Source organism: Camellia sinensis, chromosome 5, assembly GCF_055761805.1.
Source record: "Camellia sinensis isolate YWXY chromosome 5, ASM5576180v1, whole genome shotgun sequence".
NCBI classification, from domain to species: Eukaryota; Viridiplantae; Streptophyta; class Magnoliopsida; order Ericales; family Theaceae; genus Camellia; species Camellia sinensis.
The window spans coordinates 95,932,867-95,952,391 of NC_138965.1; the positions used below are offsets into that span (position 1 = coordinate 95,932,867).

General features: G+C 33.6%; 1 protein-coding gene across 1 annotated transcript; it reads left to right on the plus strand.

Annotated features, from left to right (window-relative positions):
• The first annotated feature begins 14,666 nt into the window (after nt 1-14,666).
• Nucleotides 14,667-17,963, plus strand: LOC114307240 ((+)-neomenthol dehydrogenase). The gene is made up of 5 exons (XM_082869328.1): nt 14,667-15,013; nt 15,121-15,367; nt 15,767-15,835; nt 16,482-16,649; nt 17,360-17,963. The coding sequence occupies exons 1-5, from the start codon at nt 14,985-14,987 to the stop codon at nt 17,738-17,740; spliced, it is 894 nt and encodes a 297-aa protein (XP_082725454.1). The 5' UTR covers nt 14,667-14,984; the 3' UTR covers nt 17,741-17,963.
• Nucleotides 17,964-19,525: the final 1,562 nt, after the last annotated feature.

Consider the following 19,525-nt stretch of genomic DNA (forward strand, 5'->3'; position numbering starts at 1 on the left):
TTTGGTTTTGTAAACAGAACAACACAGAATATGCAGCGGATAAAATAATTTTGATCATACCTTCTTGATGACAGAACCTTCTTGGATAAATCACGTGCTTCTAGGAAACTTCTTGATGAACCAGCCCAGCAGTGGAGTGATATCACAGATTGAATATCACCCACACCAACCACAGTGTCAAAGACTTGATCGTTGTTTTTTGTGGGAGAGAGTCAGTATGTGGGTAGAAAAACAGACTACGTTGTTTCTCCTTTTTTTCTCAGATTACCCATAACCATATCAGATATTTAATATATTATAATATCTATCCATATCAGTTAAAACTGATAACAACTGTATCTTGAGTGGTTATCCTAAATAGGTTTGAATTCAAAATCAAAACCTATTTGGATAAGGATCAAATGTTAAATTTAAATGGTCATGCCACATGGGCGCCCATTACTAACATCTCCCACTCGCACATGAGTTGGCATGACACTGCCACATCTCTATCTCAATCTCCCCAAAAACGAACAATCTCATACTAGCCAATGCACCGTGCGACCGCTGAGAACACCTGCAAGTGGGAGCTCTATACTAGAAACTCAACATGAGTCAGCATAGAGACATCAACCCAAAAAGAACAGAAATAGTGTCTAATGTACCCAGACCCATCTAGCTACATCAGTCCAAAAACATCTCTAATCCCTCAAAGAGCATGTTTGACTCTCCTAGGTCCCGCATTATATTCACACCCAATCAGCATCCTATAAAGAGCGATGTGAGTTGTCGACAGTGAATATAGAGCAGAGATGTAGAACTAGATGATCTTCCCTTCACCCTCATATCATTCAATTTGAAATTGACCGCTTTCCCAGTAATGTCCCTTAAAGCCGAATCATACATGACCGCAGGCAACATACCAAAGTAGCTGAACATCAACTCCTCATCTTATGACATAGTCAAAGGTCACAAAAAGGCACAAAGTGAAGTCATTTAGGAAAAAATGACTTTTAGGACTCACACGGTGAAGAAGCAGGGATCCATTCTTTCACCTCGCTAACAAGTCGATAAGCACATGCAGTATGAATGCATGTTATAGTGGAGTTACTCTTCTAAAGAGTGATGTTAAACTCACACACCATACAGATCTTAGTCTAGTCGCTCTTAAGCGCACGAGTCGCTTCCTAGCGTCTAACTCGAATTCTCTATTTGCTCGCCTCTCAGGCATCAAATGAGATCTCGCATCTGGCTATCCATAACAGACATATCATGGAAAAGTGGGTACTCTCATATCCATGGTCGGTCTCTAACAAGACCTCATCTTGGCTCCAACCAAGGCGACATAGCTAGTGGATAATTTTAGCTTCTAGTCTCATCCTTACTCGCTACCCAGCGCTAAGGGCGATTGCTCGTGTGAGTGAGCCAATCTTGCCTGCTAACATCAATTTAATTGTTTTGTGTATGCTAATTCACAAACCATTACTAAAAGTAGTAAACATAAATGTGTGATAGAAACAAGTATGAATACTAATGGCATTAATATCCCCAAAAAAAAGAGTTCAACTGAATACACATAAAAAAAAATCACCACCTACGTAGTCCTAAAGCCCTAACATGAGTAAGATAAACATCTCTAGCAATGGGCTTAGTCAAAGGGTCCGCAACCATGCGACTCGTAGGGATGTGCTCCAGGATCACTTCTTTCTGCGCCAAAATATCTCTGATAAAATTGAACCTCACATCAATGTGTTTGGTTCTGCCATGGTATTTAGGATCCTTAGCGTAAGCGAGTGCAGCCATGCTGTCACAATGGATAGTCACAGGGTCTGAAGTGTGTGTGACAACATCCAAATGCTGAAGGAATCTCCTCAACCACACGGCTTCCTGAACGGCAGATGAACAAGCCACAAACTCAGCCTCCATGGTCGATAAGGCGATGCAGATTACGGATTGGTGAGTCGTTACCAATCCAACCCAGGACCAACTCATTGGAAAGCAGTTAAGAGGATATTACGATATCTTAGAGGAACTGCAGATTACACACTTTGCTACCAGAGTTCAGATCTACATCTAGTTGGCTATTGTGATGCTGACTGGGGAGGAGACCTAGATGAACGTAAGTCTACTTCAGGATTGCTTCTTACTGCTCCAAGAAATAGCACCATCGCTAAGCATGAAAGCATATCCTGAAGTAGACTTACGTTCATCTAGGTCTCCTCCCCAGTCAGCATCACAATAGCTAACTAGATGTAGATCTGAACTCTGGTAGCAAAGTGTGTAATCTGCAGTTCCTCTAAGATATCGTAATATCCTCTTAACTGCTTTCCAATGAGCTGGTCCTGGGTTGGATTGGTAACGACTCACCAATCCGACTGCATAACAAATGTCAGGACGTGTACACATCATAGCATACATCAAGCTTCCAACAGCATTTGCATAGGGAACACGGGCCATCTTTTCATTTTCTTCTTGAGTCTTAGGACCCATATCAAGGCTTAGGCTCTCGCCTTTTGCAACAGGAGTGTCAATGGGTTTGCAGCTCTGCATCTGGAACCGCTCTAGAATAGTCTTAATGTAAGTCTCTTGAGACAAACCAAGAAGTCTCCTAGAGCGATCCCTGAGGATCTTAACACCGAGCACATAGCTCGCCTCACCCATGTCCTTCATTTCAAATGTAGAGAACAACCACATTTTAGTGGCGACAATCATCTCCTTGTCATTTCCAGCCAATAATATGTCATCTACATATAATGACAATATCAGAAAAATGTCCTTGGACCGCTTAACGTACACACAGTGATCTTCATCAATCATCGTAAACCCATTTGAAATAATGGCTCGATGAAATCTCAGATTCCACTGTCTGGATGATTGCTTTAAGCCATAAATAGATCGTTGAAGCTTGCAAACTTTGCGCTCCTGACCTACTGCCACAAAGCCTTCTAGTTGATCCATATAGATCTCTTCATCCAATTCTCCATTGAGAAATGCAGTTTTAACGTCCATCTGATATAGCTCTAAGTCCAACTGAGCTACTATGGCCAGGATTAGGCGAATAGAGGCAAACCTTACAACTGGTGAAAAAGTTTCCTCATAGTCCACACCCTCTCGTTGGGTGTAACCTTTCGCCACTAGGCGAGCCTTATACCTTTCTATGGAACCATCCGCCTTGCGCTTGATTTTGAGAACCCATTTGTTCCCAATAGTCTTGCGCCCTAGCGGCAAATCAACCAAGTCCCAGACATGATTTTTCTTCATAGACTCTATTTCTTCTTCCATTGCAGTACTCCATTCTTTACTAGCAGGGGATGAGAGAGCCTCTTTGAGATTCTTAGGCTCCATCTCATCACTCGGAGCAATCATGAATGCTTCCCCTTCAATCTCAAAACGACGACGGGGTATAGCTCCACGTTTGCTTCTACGTAGTTGAGAATCCTCATCCATTGGATCCAATCCATGGGTAAGTAGATCGCTCCCACTGTCCCTAGGAGCTTGAGGAATTATTTCCTCATTCTCTACTAAGCTACTAGGTGCGCCTTCAAGTAGATCCTCCATCTCGTAGAATTCTACTTCTCTAGTTACCTCACCTCTGCTAGGGAAATCCTCCTCTAGGAAATCCACATCTCGCGACTCAATTTCAGTCACACTTCCATCCGGATGCTCCCCAACAAACACATAGCCCTTAGAATGCTCACTATAGCGAATGAAGATACACTTCTTTCCTCTAGGGCCCAACTTCCCAAACTTATGAGAAGCTTTGTGTATGTAAGCTGCCGAACCCCAAGGCCGCAAATTGCCCAAATCAAGCTTTTTGCCAGTCCACATCTCATATGGGGTGGAAGGAACTGATTTGGAGGGCACACGGTTAAGGACGTAGGCAGCGGTCAACAAAGCATCTCCCCAATAAGAAATTGGAAGATTAGCTTGCGCCATCATTGATCTAACCATGTCAAGCAATGTGCGATTCCTTCTCTCCGCTACACCATTTTGTTGCGGAGTCCTAGGAATTGTCAATTGCCTGATAACTCCTTTTTCCTCACGGAGCACTTTAAATTGCTCAGATAGATACTCACGTCCTCGGTCAGTCCTTAGAGCTTTAATGCTCTTGTCTAATTGATTCTCAACCTCATTAACATACCGTCTAAAGCAATCCAATGCTTCTGACTTGTGAGAAATCAGATAGACATGACCAAAACGTGTGCAATCATCTATAAATGTGATGAAATAGGGGGCTCCATGCCTTGCCCTCACATTCATTGGTCCACATATATCAGAATGAATAAGTTGCAATGGGATAGATGCCCTTATGGCTTTCCCAAATGGTTTTCTTGTTGCCTTTCCAGCAAGACAGTGCTCACAAGTAGGCAAAGTGACTCTAGCGAGTGGGCCTAAAAGACCTTCTCTAGCCAATCTAGTCATCCTGTCTTGCCCTATGTGGCCTAATCTAGCATGCCATCTCATAGAATCATTATCACAAAAAGATGCAATATTAGAAATAGAGCCATTGGCATTTTTATTAATACTAGAATCATCCACATCCAAAACTAAAAAACCATCTGAAAGATAACCAAAACCATAAAAAATTGTTCCCAAATAAATGCTAACACCATTATTCTCAAAACAAAAGCTAAAACCAAGGCTCATCATGCTAATAACTGAAACTAAGTTTCGCCGAATATCCGGAGCATAAAGAACATCATGAAGATACAAGGTGCGCCCTCGTCGCATTTCCAGCTTGAATGTGCCAATGCCAAGCACCTCCACACTGGACTCGTTCCCCATGTAAACTTTTCTGCTCCCAGCAGGTACTCGACGATACTCAACGAACCCTACTCTGTCCCTCGCGATGTGGTCTGTTGCTCCGGAGTCTACAACCCAAAAATGAGGAGAATGAGCAATTAATGCTTGACTAGACACAAAGCATTGAATGCGAGAAATTAAGTAAGGGAGTACCTTCTTCTGCTCAGGGTAATCCCGAGCGAAGTGTCCTTCTTTGTTACAGTTAAAGCATGTCAATTTAGCCTTTGCCTTCTTACCACCTCTCTTGCCCCTACGCTTGAAATTTCTAGCGCCATTGGGCTTAAGCGCAGCCGCTGCTTGCTTCTTAGGGGCACCTTTTGCTTTTCCACGTTTGAACTGAGAAGTCCTACGTGAGCTTGACTCAACCACCATAGCAGAACCATCAGACTTAGCCGCCTCAAGGCGCTCAGCCTCTAGCTCCAAATGACGCGATATGTCTTCGAATGTTTTCACACTCTCATTATGCATCATGTTCTGCTTCATCTGCTCCCAAGAATTTGGCAGAGAGCGTATCACAGCCTGTACTTGCTGCTCTTGAGTCAAATTATGCCCAGCAGCCGCAAGCTCACGTATCATGGCTGACATGACTCTCAAATGCTGCTTCATCGAGTGATGCGCCCTTTTCTGATATGAGTCAAACTTCATAGTCATCCCACGTAGCTTTGCCAAAGAGGTAACACCAAACTTTTGCTTGAGAGCTTCCCACATCTCAAATGCAGTCGGGCAATGCTCAAACTCACTAATCAAGTCGTTGTGCATGCTGCTCAACATAGTAAAGCGCGCACACCGATCTTTGTTACGCCAAGTCTGAAAGGCTTCAAGATCACGACGATGTTGAGCGGTATTGCCCTGCTCTGGCTCAACCATCACTTGTTCAAGTGTGGTCAACACTTCTTGCTCATTGAGGAGGTATTGGATCTTACGGCGCCATATGTCATAATTGTCGCCATCCAATTTCTCTCCCTTAGTTAAGTCTGCCACCACTGTCTTAGCAGCCATTTCTACATACAGAGTAAATAAAATGCGCAGGGGATATTAACGATAGCAACACAAAACAAAATATTTTGCAGCAAAAAGAATCTAAATTAAATAATGATAATTTTACACATGTCTCAAGATCGAAAATTTGCTATGCTCGTAATCATCTCTTGCGCCTCTAGTGATAATTATCAAGATTTAATTTCATTCCATGCGCAAAAGATAATCAAACAATCTCCCACTATTTATGGCATATACAAAGCATGATAAATTCCATACAATAGCATCTCAATATAAATTTACAAACAACTCATGCTATATTTATTTAATGATGGAATTCAAATAAATAATTAATCATGCTTCTTTAATTGCAACATATTAAAAAAAAATCAAAAAATTGTATTTAATATGCAGATTATGCCATAATTAAAGTGTACATCATTTTTGAAATTTTCTGGAATTTTCTGAAATTTTCTGGAATTTTAAATAACTAATTAAACACACATAAAATTAGAAATAAAAAATCCAGAAACTAGTAAACAGAAACAATATTCAGATTATGCCATAATTAAAATGTACATTGTTCTGAAATATTCTGAAATTTTTCTGAAATATTCTGGAGTTTTAAATGACTAATAAATACACATAAAATTAGAAATAAAAAATCCAGAAACTGATAAAATGAGACAATATTACCAGTAAATAATAAAACCTTTCAGAAGTCTACAATAAATATTTCAGCCCCAGAAAATTATTTATGCAATACCAGAATCATTTTAAAGCATAAAAAATGAATTATTAACACAGGAAAAATAATTTATATTTTCTGAAAATTTTCAAAATTTTACAGAATGTAGAAAAATTAATTCTGAGTCTAACAGTATAAGCCACGCATAAAACAAATATGTAATGAATTAATTATGACCATTTAATGCAGTTCAGAATTAAAAACAAAACAAACAGTGCCTAATCGCCAGCAGCCAAGCCAGCCGAGGAAAACGGCGCGGCTCAGCACGCGGCCCAGATCGCGGCTCGGCGCGCGGCTCGGCTCGCGGCTCAGCGCGAGGCTCGGCTCGCGGCTCGGCTCGCGGCTCAGCGCGCGGCTCAGCCCGCGGCTCAGAGCACGGCGCGCGTGCGTGGCGCGGAGGGTGCGCGCGTGGCTGCGCCGCTGACGCGCGCGTGAGAGCGCGTGCAAGCGCGTCGGTTGAGCAGCTGGCGCGTGGAGGCGCGTGGAAACGGCCCACGGCGTCAGGTGGCGCGTGCATACCACGCGCCGCCTTCCAGGGTGTTTTCTGGTCCGATTTTTGTACTGCCGGACTCCTTTTTTCAAAATAAAACTATTTATTGTATGAAAAAAGACATTAATGAACATAAAAAAATATTTTTATGCTCCTAATCTGAAAAAAAAAAATTTCTACAAATATTCATGTGTATAATATATACATATACATATAAAAGTATACACATGAGGAAAACACGAAAATATCCATTAAAAGGCTCTGATACCAATGTAAACAGAACAACACAGAATATGCAGCGGATAAAATAATTTTGATCATACCTTCTTGATGACAGAACCTTCTTGGATAAATCACGTGCTTCTAGGAAACTTCTTGATGAACCAGCCCAGCAGTGGAGTGATATCACAGATTGAATATCACCCACACCAACCACAGTGTCAAAGACTTGATCGTTGTTTTTTGTGGGAGAGAGTTAGTATGTGGGTAGAAAAACAGACTACGTTGTTTCTCCTTTTTTTCTCAGATTACCCATAACCATATCAGATATTTAATATATTATAATATCTATCCATATCAGTTAAAACTGATAACAACTGTATCTTGAGTGGTTATCCTAAATAGGTTTGAATTCAAAATCAAAACCTATTTGGATAAGGATCAAATGTTAAATTTAAATGGTCATGCCACATGGGCGCCCATTACTAACAGGTTTATTAAAAACTCATTTGAGATCGACACGTTATGTAAACAAACTAAACTCGTTAAGTGTTCAAATAAAGCTCAAACAACCTACTGCTCGGCTCGATAAGCTTATATGCACTATAGAAAATCAACTTTTGTTTGGCTAGTTAAAAGTTTGTCTGAGATCAGTTCATTATGTAAACAGGTCAAGTTTGAATATAATTTTAAGCTCATTAAATTATCAATTCAAGCTTGAACAACTTACTACTAAGCTTGACTTTGCTTGTTTTTAGCCCTCGAACTAAATATCCAACCTCTAATCCCCTTGAAGACATCCATAATAAATTAGACTAATATAGGAACAAGAACCCCAACTAATTAGTTAATGGTATGGCTACTCATCATTGCAACATTTGGCATATAACGGTAGATGTTGGAGCTACTATTGTTTAAGCAGTTGCAGTTGAAGAACTGGCAGAAGGACACGGTGATGTGGGAGCCCTGAGAGCTCACGCAGACATCAAAAGTATGGATTGATTTCATCTTACCTTTTTAACCTAAAAAATGATACTAGCAAAGTCAAAATTATATTAAAAAATCAATTCAACTAGAGTTTGTTTTAGTTATTGTTATAGGCATTCATCTGTTTCTTTAATATTTTGATTGCAAGAGGAGATTATGGAATATGTTACACACAACGTGTGGTATCCTGTTTACAAACCTCTTGTTCATGAGAAATAGAGTTCCCATCATCTCTCTCTCTCTCTCTCTCTCTCTCTCTCTCTTTCTCTACGATAGATATTTTTTTGCAGACTCTGTCTCCATGTTCTATAGCCATTCATACGTTCATGGTTAGTTATTATTATGTAACTGTAATTTTCCAAACCTAGAATAATAACGAACGAAATAGTAGAACTATAGAAAGGAGGTCAGGAGTGAAGGATGGCCCCTTTACAGTTCTTTGTAAAGCTCTTTTGCCTAAGTAAGATTCTGGTCATGGATTGTTAATCTTATTGCATATTTTAAGTTTTTTCAAAATACTGTAATTTGATCAGTCATTGATGATTTCGGCCTCTTTTATTGGAACTTGCTGAAAAGGAATGGTATTGAAGGCCTAGGTGGAATAGAAGGAAGGAGGGGATAAAAGGGGGTTTGGGTTATTGGTTAGGAGCCAACTTTATCAAATGTGAATTATATGTTTTTACATTTGGTATTCTTTCTTTCCTCACAAGCAGGAAACACACCAGTAGCATGTGTTGTGTGATTGTATTGTATTTTGACAAATAATTATTTTTTTGGACAAATTGTGTCATTTTGGTCTAAAGAGTTTAGAGTTTAGGTCTAATGGCTCAAAAGATTCAGAAATAGACTTATGGCCTAACTATCCATTAATTAAGGGTTCATGAGTATGTTTTACGAGACAACTAAGTGTCCGTTTAGTAATTTGAATTTTTCAATGATTTGGTTTTTTTAGCTTTTTAGTAAGTGAAAAAATTCAGCTTGTTTGGTTCTAGTTTTCAAAAAACTGTTTTCAGAAAATTTTACTTTTTTATTTTTTGTATTTTAATGTTTTCAATGAATTTTTTTAATATTTTAAGCATTTTTTTTAATGTTTAGACACACCTAACATAAATACATTTAAAAAGTATAATATTTGTGAAAAAAATCTTTAAAAAACACACTAAATACCAAAAAATATAAAAACAAAAAATATGAAAATTCAGCACATTTTCTAATTTTTGTGTATTTATTAATTTTTTAAAATATTTTTTCACAAATATTTTACTATTTTAGATTTATCTAAGTAAGGTGCATCTAATAAGTAAAAAAATTGCTTAAAATTTTAAAAATATTCATTAAAAACAAAAAAAAAATATGAAAAATAAAAAACTCAGTTTTCAAAAAACTAAAACCAAACACACTGATTAGTATTTGGGAAAAAAATTTTAGGGTTGTTTTGGTAATAGGTTAAGATAGTTAAAAAAAAAAAAAAAAAAAATTCAAAAATCACTACTACTACTACTACTACAAAAAAAAAAAAAAAGTTAGCTTTATTTTTTTCTATTTTTTTATTAGTCTTTTCACAAAAAATTTAGGGTAAATTACACCCACCTCCCTTAAGGTTTTTGACAATGATAAGGACCTCCTTGTAATTTTAATAATTATAAAAACCTCCCTTACTTTTTCTGATATTGTCAAAATTCCCCATCCTGTTAATTTAAGCCAAACAATGTTAACTTGGTTGTTCAAATGACCTAATATCCTTTAATTTTAATTTACCTATATATTAAATTATCATTTTATTTCTCACAAATTTTTTTCCCCTTGACTTTGTATTTTATTTTCCACTATAAGTTTTGAACTTTTATAAGTTAAAAAAAAAAAATCAACCATTAATGAAATTAAGAAAGAATATTCATGTTTCTTACTTGAATTAATTTTGAGATTTAATTTAATAAAAATAATTTAAATGAAAGAAACAAAGATGGAGCTATAGATTTTAGATGTAATAAATAGCAAATTATTTGAGTATTTTATTATTTTCAAATAATTTATTTCTTCAAGTAAAATTTTATTTTAATTAAATGTAAGAAATGACAGATTTAAATAGTTTATTTTTCTCAAATAATTTCTTTATCTTTCATTCTTTATCATCTAAATTTAATTTATTGTAACATGATTAGATAATTTTTTACTTTTATATTTATTTTAAAAATTTTTATTATTAAGGTGAGAAATATTGACTTATTTTTTTTAATGATAATTAAAATTTGAGAATAATATAGGATTGTGAAAAGATAAAATGATAATTTTTTTTTTACATATTTATGAGGTAACATTTAGTAAGTTTTATAAGTCAATTTTTTTATTATAAATATGAAATGTTATTATGTTTATTTTTGTTAAAAAAAAAATTAATACACAAATATGTTTACAAAAGAAAAGAAAAATTCATGTTTCGTAAATTGTTATGGCATTGGGTGATACTAGCTAACATTGATGAAAGAGGGAAAAAAAATGATAAAAAAAAATTGAGGAAAAAACATAAAGAAGAGATCAAATAATAATAATAATAATAATAAAAAAAATTATACGATGTTGCTATTTGCTGCAGTGACAATATTAAAAAATGAATGAGAAAATAATTGATTAGTATGTATAATATGATATTTTAACTTTTTAATTTTTAGATAAATTATAAATATACTCTTTGAAGTTTGTTTAAAATATGAATTGTCTCTTTATAGTTTTAAAAATTACATTTCATCTCTTAAAATTTCTAATTTCATAACAAATGACTCTTTTAATAATAAATCATCAAATTAATTAATAATTTTTAATAATTTCAGAATTTTATTTTAATTAAAAATTTATGTAATTTTATTATTATATAAGATATGATTAAGAATTTTATATTTTCAGTTAATTCTATTAAATAAAAATTTTCTACAAGTACATGTATATTTCTAGTTTACTCTCTTTTTTTTTTTTTATGAACTTTTGATCATTTTAATTAAAAAAATTGATTTCGAAACTGGCACAAAGTATAATTTATCCATTATATGTCATATGTGGCTGCCACCCGGTCATTAAAGAAAAACGACATTTTTTTGTTCAAAATTAAATAGGCGTTTGTTTTAAAATAATTGGAAAAAATTATCACAAACTTTTGAGGTTAAAGTGAGAGAAAATTATTTTAAGGATCAAAGTGTAATTTGTCGAAAAAAATCTCAAAACCTAAAAGCTTGTGACATAAGTGATGACGCAGCTTGTGACATAAGCGACGATTATTATTCGCCTTCATGTTCGACAAATTTGAATGGAAAAGTCTATGGACCATGGACTTGAAAAAAAATCTAAAAAAATATCACAGAGAATATTAAATTAATGGTGTATGATTAAAGTTGTTATTATGGGATACCATTAGAAGTGTAAAAATGACTCGTAGACTGTGAGCAGTTTGAAATTTGCCAGCAGCTCGGTGTGAGTACGGCCTGGTGTGAGTCCGGCCCGTTTGGGCCTGAATCTGAGCCTAGCCCGAGACTCTAGACCTGGGACTGGGTCATTATCTTGAAACCCGGCCCGTGGGCCTGGCCCTCGGCCCACTTGGCCTGGCCTGTGGCCCTATCCACCGGCCCGCTTAAGGCCCAGCCTGAGACCCGGCCCGCCCTGGCTTGTCCGAGGCCCAATGTCTTTTTTAGTATAAAATAATAAAATTTTGATAGAAAAAATTAAAAAAAAAAAAATTTATTTAGGCCTGCCCCAAGTCCGAGCCCAAGCCCTGGCCCACCGGTCCGCCCTGGGGCTCGGTCCATTGGCCCTTCCAAAGCCTAAATACCTCTAGGCTTGGGTCTGAGCTTGGGCCTAATTTTCTGACCCGTGAACTAGACCGGCCCAAAACCGAATTTTGGCAGGAGCTCCCAAGGCCTGACATGAACCTTGCCCGGGTGAGCCAAGTCGGGCCAAATTTACATCCATAAATACCATTAGTGAATTTTTAACCTTGATTTTAAATTTTGGGTTTTTTCTAGTGTTTTTATATTGAGTTTCTAAAATTTCTCAATTTGTTTTCAAACAAAATAGTTAATTACAGTTAATATTAATACCCTTATATTTTCATTATTTTGGCTTCTTCACTTTTAAAAAATATAAAAATTGACTATACACAAAAATATAAATAATATATAAATTTAGTATATTTTTGTATCATTTATTTATTTATTTTTAATTTATCTACAAATATATTTTTTTTAAGTGTATGTAAATTAAATGTATCTAAAAAAATTGACTAAAATATGAAAAGTTCACTAACTACAATGAAAAACTCAAAATTTGCATTTGAAAATTCAAAGTCAAACAAAAATACAATGGTATAAATGATAGGTGAAAATTTTAACTAATTTTTTTTAATTGAAAATGACATAATAAACAAGTTATAAATTAAATTCTAATTATAATGGTATAGATGCAATTTTATTAAATAATTAATTGATTAAAATGTATAGCATAATGTAGTGGCTTGATACATTCTTGTACCATTTAGCACATCTATTACACCACCGAAGTGAGTATTTTGTGCTATACATACTATTTTAACATTATTGCACCAAATCCTACACAATTGATATTTCTATTTCTTTGAAAAAAAAAAAAAAAAACATTCTCCTTTACTTTATAAAAAATAATGAGTTAATTTTATTTTTATCCCCAAGTAACGTCATTTTGTCTATTTCATCATTTAACGATTAATTTTATTTATTTAGTCTTCAACATTTTTAATTCAAGATAATATGTTCTAATTGGAGATGAATGTCTAAGCCTTTGTTTGGTTAATTTAGTTGGACTTAAAAAAGCACAAAAGACAAAATATGCTAAACAAGTCAATAAGATAAAATATCACATCCAAACTATAATCATTGCACTTTTTCTCTTAGAAAAGTTAAAAAAAGTCAAACCAAACGAACTTTTAGTCTCAAACTTAAAAAGTCTCAACTCTAAAAAGCCAACTAAAAAAGTCAACGCCAAACGGTGATTAAGTCAGCAATCATTAAACTTTAATTTGGTGAGTAAAGAGGTTATTTCAAAATTTGAATAATTTACACTATACAACTAAACAATAATTTTTTTAAATCACTAATTCAAAATAAAGGATAGGAAAGATCTGTGTGTGGTTGTAATGTGAATAATAAGATGGGGTATTTGATTGTATGATTTAAATTATTCCAAGTATATAATTAATTTTTTGTCCATTTAGGTTTCAATAATTACTAATTTGGACATATTATTTTTAATGGGACCAAATCTATAAAATTAATAGTTTAGGAATAAAATTAAAAAAATTAAGAATAATTTAGAAAGAGTTTTGGTATGCATCCCAAATAAATTATTAAATTTTTTACCCAGCTTTTGACATAGGTACGAGACTCACACATATAATTTGTGTGAATCCCACGTCTACATGAAAGGTTTAATAAAAAAATTTAATAATTTATTTAGAATGTATAACATTTTCTATTTAGAAAATAAAAATGAAATCGAGACGTTGTGAGGTAATCGATGACGATTACTCGGAGAAGAGCCTAAGCGATGACGATTATTTTTCTCCACGGATTTGAATACCTCACTAAGCCACTTTTCATAATAAATGAAATAATATTAATGGCTATTCCATCAGAGAGAGGTATTGTTGGGATTTATGGGCTCACTTTTAGGTTATGTTTTGATAATTTAAATTGTTTATATTTTTGGGTTTGTTGAATATATCATTTTTTATAAAAAAGTAAGTCGATTAAATAATGATAATTATGTGTTTGGATTAGTTTTATATGAAAAAAAATAAATGGTGAGAAAATAAATAATTCATACAAAATTGATCCGAACATGTGTATTCTGCTATTCGATCGATTTGATTTTTTGTAAGAATAATATATTCAACAAATTTTAAAATATGAATGATTTAATTTATTGAAACGAAATTGAAAACAAGTCTACCGGGCCAGATTGAATAGTCCAATCTAATTACGGACAGGAAACGGTCAAATCCCAATAATAATTACCAATTGAAACAAAAATTCTCCCATACTTGCGAATTAGCTCAAACTACCCAAAAAATAAAAATTTCTGTCTTTAAATCTTTTTGCTCCTTTGTTTGAAGACATTCAAAAATTTTAATTATTTAATTATTTTAAGTATTTTGAGACAGAAAAATAAAAATAATTGATAACAAAGAATCTTTAACTACTTTACATATTCTCAAAAAATTGTATATATTACAGGCATCATTACTTTTAATAGTTAAATCTGAAAATAAAAATATTAGAGTTATTGATTGTTATATTAAGTCGTAACTATTATTACTTGTCTCATAAAAATAAAAATAAAAAAACTATTCGTGTAATTGAATATCATTTTAATTATAATTAATTGACCGCAATGAGTTATAAACAATATCACCTTAAATATAATCAAACATAATAATAAGACATACTAATTTTGATTTGACAATTTATTGATTTTACCACCATAACGAAGCATAATCAAGGAACATCACAAAAATTCACAACTAACATTAATTTAAGAAGAAGATTAAGAACAAATAAACCGATCTCACATGAATATAATCCTTTCACACGAAAGGTTTCCTACCTTCCCACCTTTTTGTGAATCTCACCCTAACTTAGCATATACATACACTATAAATAAGGTATTTAGCAAAACTATCTTGGTTTATCAATAAAAGAACCAAAGGTTAAGAGGTGAACTAAAGCTAACATTCCTCAGGCACATCCCATCTTGTTAGCAATGGCAGAGGCAATCACTACAACAAAGAGGTGTATTTTTGCTTCTTTTGTAGCATTTGAATTCTCTTTCAGTCACTTTCATTCTAGCTTCAACTTTCACACCCACCAACTGTTTGTGTTATATTGTCTCTGTGTAGGTATGCAGTTGTAACAGGGTCAAATAAAGGAATAGGGTTTGAGATATGTAGGCAATTAGCTTCTAAGGGAATCATAGTGGTGTTGACTGCTAGAGATGAGAAGAAGGGTTTTGAAGCCCTTGAGAAACTCAAAAGTGATGGCCTCTCTGATCATGTGGTGTTCTGTCAACTTGATGTTGTGGACCCATCTAGTGTTGCTTCCCTCGCTGATTTTATCAAGTCGAAATTTGGAAGGCTTGATATCTTGGTATGATTCACAGCCCAATTCTCAAATTTTCTATTTTTATTTATTTGATTTATAATTGTCATTAGTTTTTGTGCAGTCTCAGTCAATAGTGATAAGCTTACCTCAATTGTAAATTTTATAATTAGAATTACTATTTTGATAAACTTTGGCAATACATGTTTGGTTGTCTTGATAGAATGAAAAGCAGTATGGTTATGTTATTCAACAAGAAAATTAGTTGTGTTTCTTGTCATCAATTGCATGATTAGTGACAGTATGGAATGAACTATGCATTTACTTATTAGTGAGAGGCAGATAAGGCCTTCAATCCAAATTTCTAGAAAGATCTATTACTCGTTTCCTTGAACGTTCCAGTGATTTTTTGTGAAGTAAATAATGAAAAAGCTTGAATTCTTGTAGGTGAACAATGCTGGAATTGTTGGATTCAAGATGGATTGGGATTCATTGCAGTCATCGGAGGGTAGTTGGGTGAGTCTTTTTGCATGATTCATGTCATTTTCCCTCAAGTAAATTCGAATTGGTGTGATTCCATCAATGCATAGATCTAATAGCCACTGATATTCTATTTTTCTTTCTTTTGTCTCACTAGGTTACATGATTTTTTTTCATGAAAAAGTTATGATCTATACCTAATCTTTAAATTTTCTTGCAGATCACTATTAACATCGAATGATTCCACATAGAAAAGCAAGAGAGAAAAAGTGCACTTTCTATTAATATATATATATATATATATATATTTGGGCAAGGTTTTCCTACAACCCGTGTTAGAGAAACCTTTTGTTGCCTCATGTGTGACAACCTCTAAGATGATTCATGTGCATAATTTACCTGATCAAAAGATCCCAAAAGTCATCATATTCATTTTCAATAATTCTTTCTATGTTGTTTTAAAAAAATCAGTCATTATATTTTAAGAGAGAAAAAAGTGGTTGAAGAGAGTGGAGAGTGCTCAGAGTATAGTTTATAAACTGGGTCAAAATCACCTCAAGTGTCTTCCAATTTCATGTTTTGGCTGTTAATCCGAAATTTAAAACAGGATAGGGGTTATGCTTTTTAGGTAATAGGTAATAGAAACCACAAGGATTGTTACTGAATGATCTCATTACTGCAGGAAGAATCATGGAAAAAAGTAATGACTCAAAGCTACGAGTTGGGTAACGAATGCTTGCAAACAAACTACTACGGCACAAAAAGGATGATTGAAGCACTCATTCCCCTCCTCCAGCTCTCTGATTCACCAAGGATTGTAAATGTCTCTTCCGCCATGGGGAAGCTAGAGGTATAGAAGTAACCAAACCCTTTTTCAAAGTGCAAAATTTGCACTCTAATTAAAACAAACTTACACACACAGCCTCACTAGTTTTCAATTTTGGATTAAAATTCAGTTATTGAACTGAAAGCAAAAGTTTCAACTATTTCATACCAAATGTAATTATCAATGTTGTATTGTTGTTAGGTTAGGGCGGTTCAGTCTAGTCAAGACACATGGGTGACACCACTCAATAATTAGTGGTGTTAGCTAAACCCCTGAGAAAACATTTTTTTAAAACCATATATATACATATATATATATATATATATATATTTCTTTGAAAGTTATAATACAATTGTAAAAATCATTTTGAACTCCCATATTTTAAAAATGTGTTCCTTATAGTTTGTTGTTAAGAATGTTCAATTTAGTAGCAAAAGAACTCCCCCGAATGATTTGACTTCCCACACTTCGGTTTTGGGCTCTACGCAAAAAATTGAGAATATATAGGAACTGATCTCGGCATCTATGAAATTTTTTCCTTCTCTCTTGTTTGCAAAGACTCGCTTTTTATATGGTCTCATAATGAAATTGAAGGGAGTTGAGCATAGTGGAGATTTGTATTGTGTGGTCCATAAGTTTCCTTTCTCATGGATGTGGTGGTTTTGTTTTCATATTTGCAAATTTTTCGTTGCCAATTGTAGTTGATCTTAGTTTTTCTCAATTTTTTGTTTTAGTTAATTCCTAGTGAATGGGCTAAAGGAGTGTTGCATGATGTTGAAAGCCTTATAGAAGAGAGAGTAGAAGAGGTATTGAATGAGTTTCTAAAAGATTTCAAAGAAGGTGCGTTACAAACCAAAGGTTGGCCTACTTTTATGTCTGCATATACAGTGTCGAAAGCATCCCTAAACGCGTACACAAGAATTCTGGCCAAGAAGTATCCCACATTCCGCATCAACTGTGTTTGCCCCGGTTGGGTTAAAACAGATATAAACAACCATACCGGCAACCTAACTACAGAACAAGGTGCTCAATGTCCTGTGAAGCTAGCCCTGCTGCCTAATGATGGGCCTTCCGGCCTCTTCTTTAGTCACAATGAACCATCATGTTTTGCGTGAGAATTGTTTGTTTCAATCTTACAGATGAAGATATAAATATATAGATTTTTACACACATTATGTGACTTTCTACGAAAATAATTCTCATGTTATTTGTATGAGTTTTGTTATGAATAGCTTGAGGCAATAAAATTATATGGTGAAACCTAGGTGAATTTTTTTTTTTTAATGGTTCATGTAATCAAAATTTAATATATATGAAAATTTGTGCCTTTTCATTTTATTTCTTTATTTATTTTTATGGTTTATGCAATCAAAATTTAATAGTTCTCAAATTTGTGACAGTAAACAAAGACAGATGCACACACAAAAGTCAAATGCCATTGTGATGGATATTATTTATTTATGTTTTTTTTTTTTGGGGGGGGGGGCGGGGGAGGGATAGTGAACCCAACCAATGTGATTTTGTTTAGAAATTTTTGTGTTTGGAATTTGGATTTGTGGAGGAGAAAAAAAGAGGAAAAAGGAGAAAAAAAGAGGATGAAGTAGAAACTTGCTTCTAATTTGTGACAATAAACATAGACAGATGCACACACAAAATCTAATGCCTTTATGATGTATATTTTTTTTAATTTTTTTTATTGGGTATAGTGAATACAGCCAATGCGATTTTATTTGGAAATTTTTGAGTTTGGAATTTGGATTTGTGGAGGGGAAAAAAATAGGACAAGGAGAAGAAAAAGAAATGAAGTACAAACTTTCTTCTAGTTTTTTTTTTTTTTTTTTCTTCCCTTCTTTTCTTTTCTTTTTTTTCACCTTTTTATTCCATAAATCCAAGATTGAAACATTGCCTAAAGGAACATGTTCCTATAATTTCTTGGAAAAATTAAAGGATTAACTTTTTGTTTTATTTATACTTGTCTGTGTGGTCCACTTGATGTGATTAAGATATAGGACTTAATTTAATTATTTTGATTGGGTATATTTGATTTTTTATTTCCGCTCATCTATATGAAGGTAAAAGAAAAAATTTCGTCATTTGTGGATTGCGGATATCAACACTGTAATTCGCAAAAAGACATATCATATACTTGTATTAATACATTATTTGTACAAGAGATAAGTGTATCTCAAATATAAAATATTGTATATTTAATGTGAATTGTCTTTATATAACTTTTTACAAGATCACAAAATAAGTAGATTGAAGTTGAGAAACTATTAATTAATTTTTTTATTTTTTATTTTCTCTTCTATCTTGCAAATATATATCAAATTTTGGCAACAAGATCTTACTATAAGGAAATCAATTTCTACTTATTTTTTGATAAAAAACCTAAAACAAAATAGAAAAATTTATTATGGTCAATTTGTGCTCCTAACGGTGTTAATTGCTAATCAGTACATAATAAGGGATTCAAAGATTGAAAAAGATAACCAGAACTTAAGCTTTCGTAATGGTGGTGACTGGAGTATCTCCGATCCTTGATTTTTTTTTTTTTTTTGGTTAATTAAATTTAAATTTGATGAAAAAATCATGAAAAATTATTTTAAATCTTTTATCACATGTTTATCAAATCAAGAAAGGATTTTTTTCCCCTCATCAAATTGATAATTCATCAAAATTGAATTTGATGAAAATTAAAATAAAAAAAATTAAACAAGTAAAAATTATTTGAAAATATTACAAAAAAAACTCAGGGTGTGACATTTGTAATAAAATAAATTAGCATATTACCCGTGTTATGAATGGATATAAATAATTAATCAAAAATAAGTTTTAAATTAAAATAATAATATAAATTTTATTTAAAATACGTAGTAAAAATGCTTTATAATTAATTA

Coding starts and splice junctions, on each gene's coding strand:
- LOC114307240 (XM_082869328.1), top strand. CDS start 14,985: ATGGCAGAGGCAATCACTACAACAAAGAG. Junction 15,014..15,120: donor GCAATCACTACAACAAAGAG/GTGTATTTTTGC, acceptor GTCTCTGTGTAG/GTATGCAGTTGTAACAGGGT. Junction 16,650..17,359: donor CCGCCATGGGGAAGCTAGAG/GTATAGAAGTAA, acceptor TTTTTGTTTTAG/TTAATTCCTAGTGAATGGGC.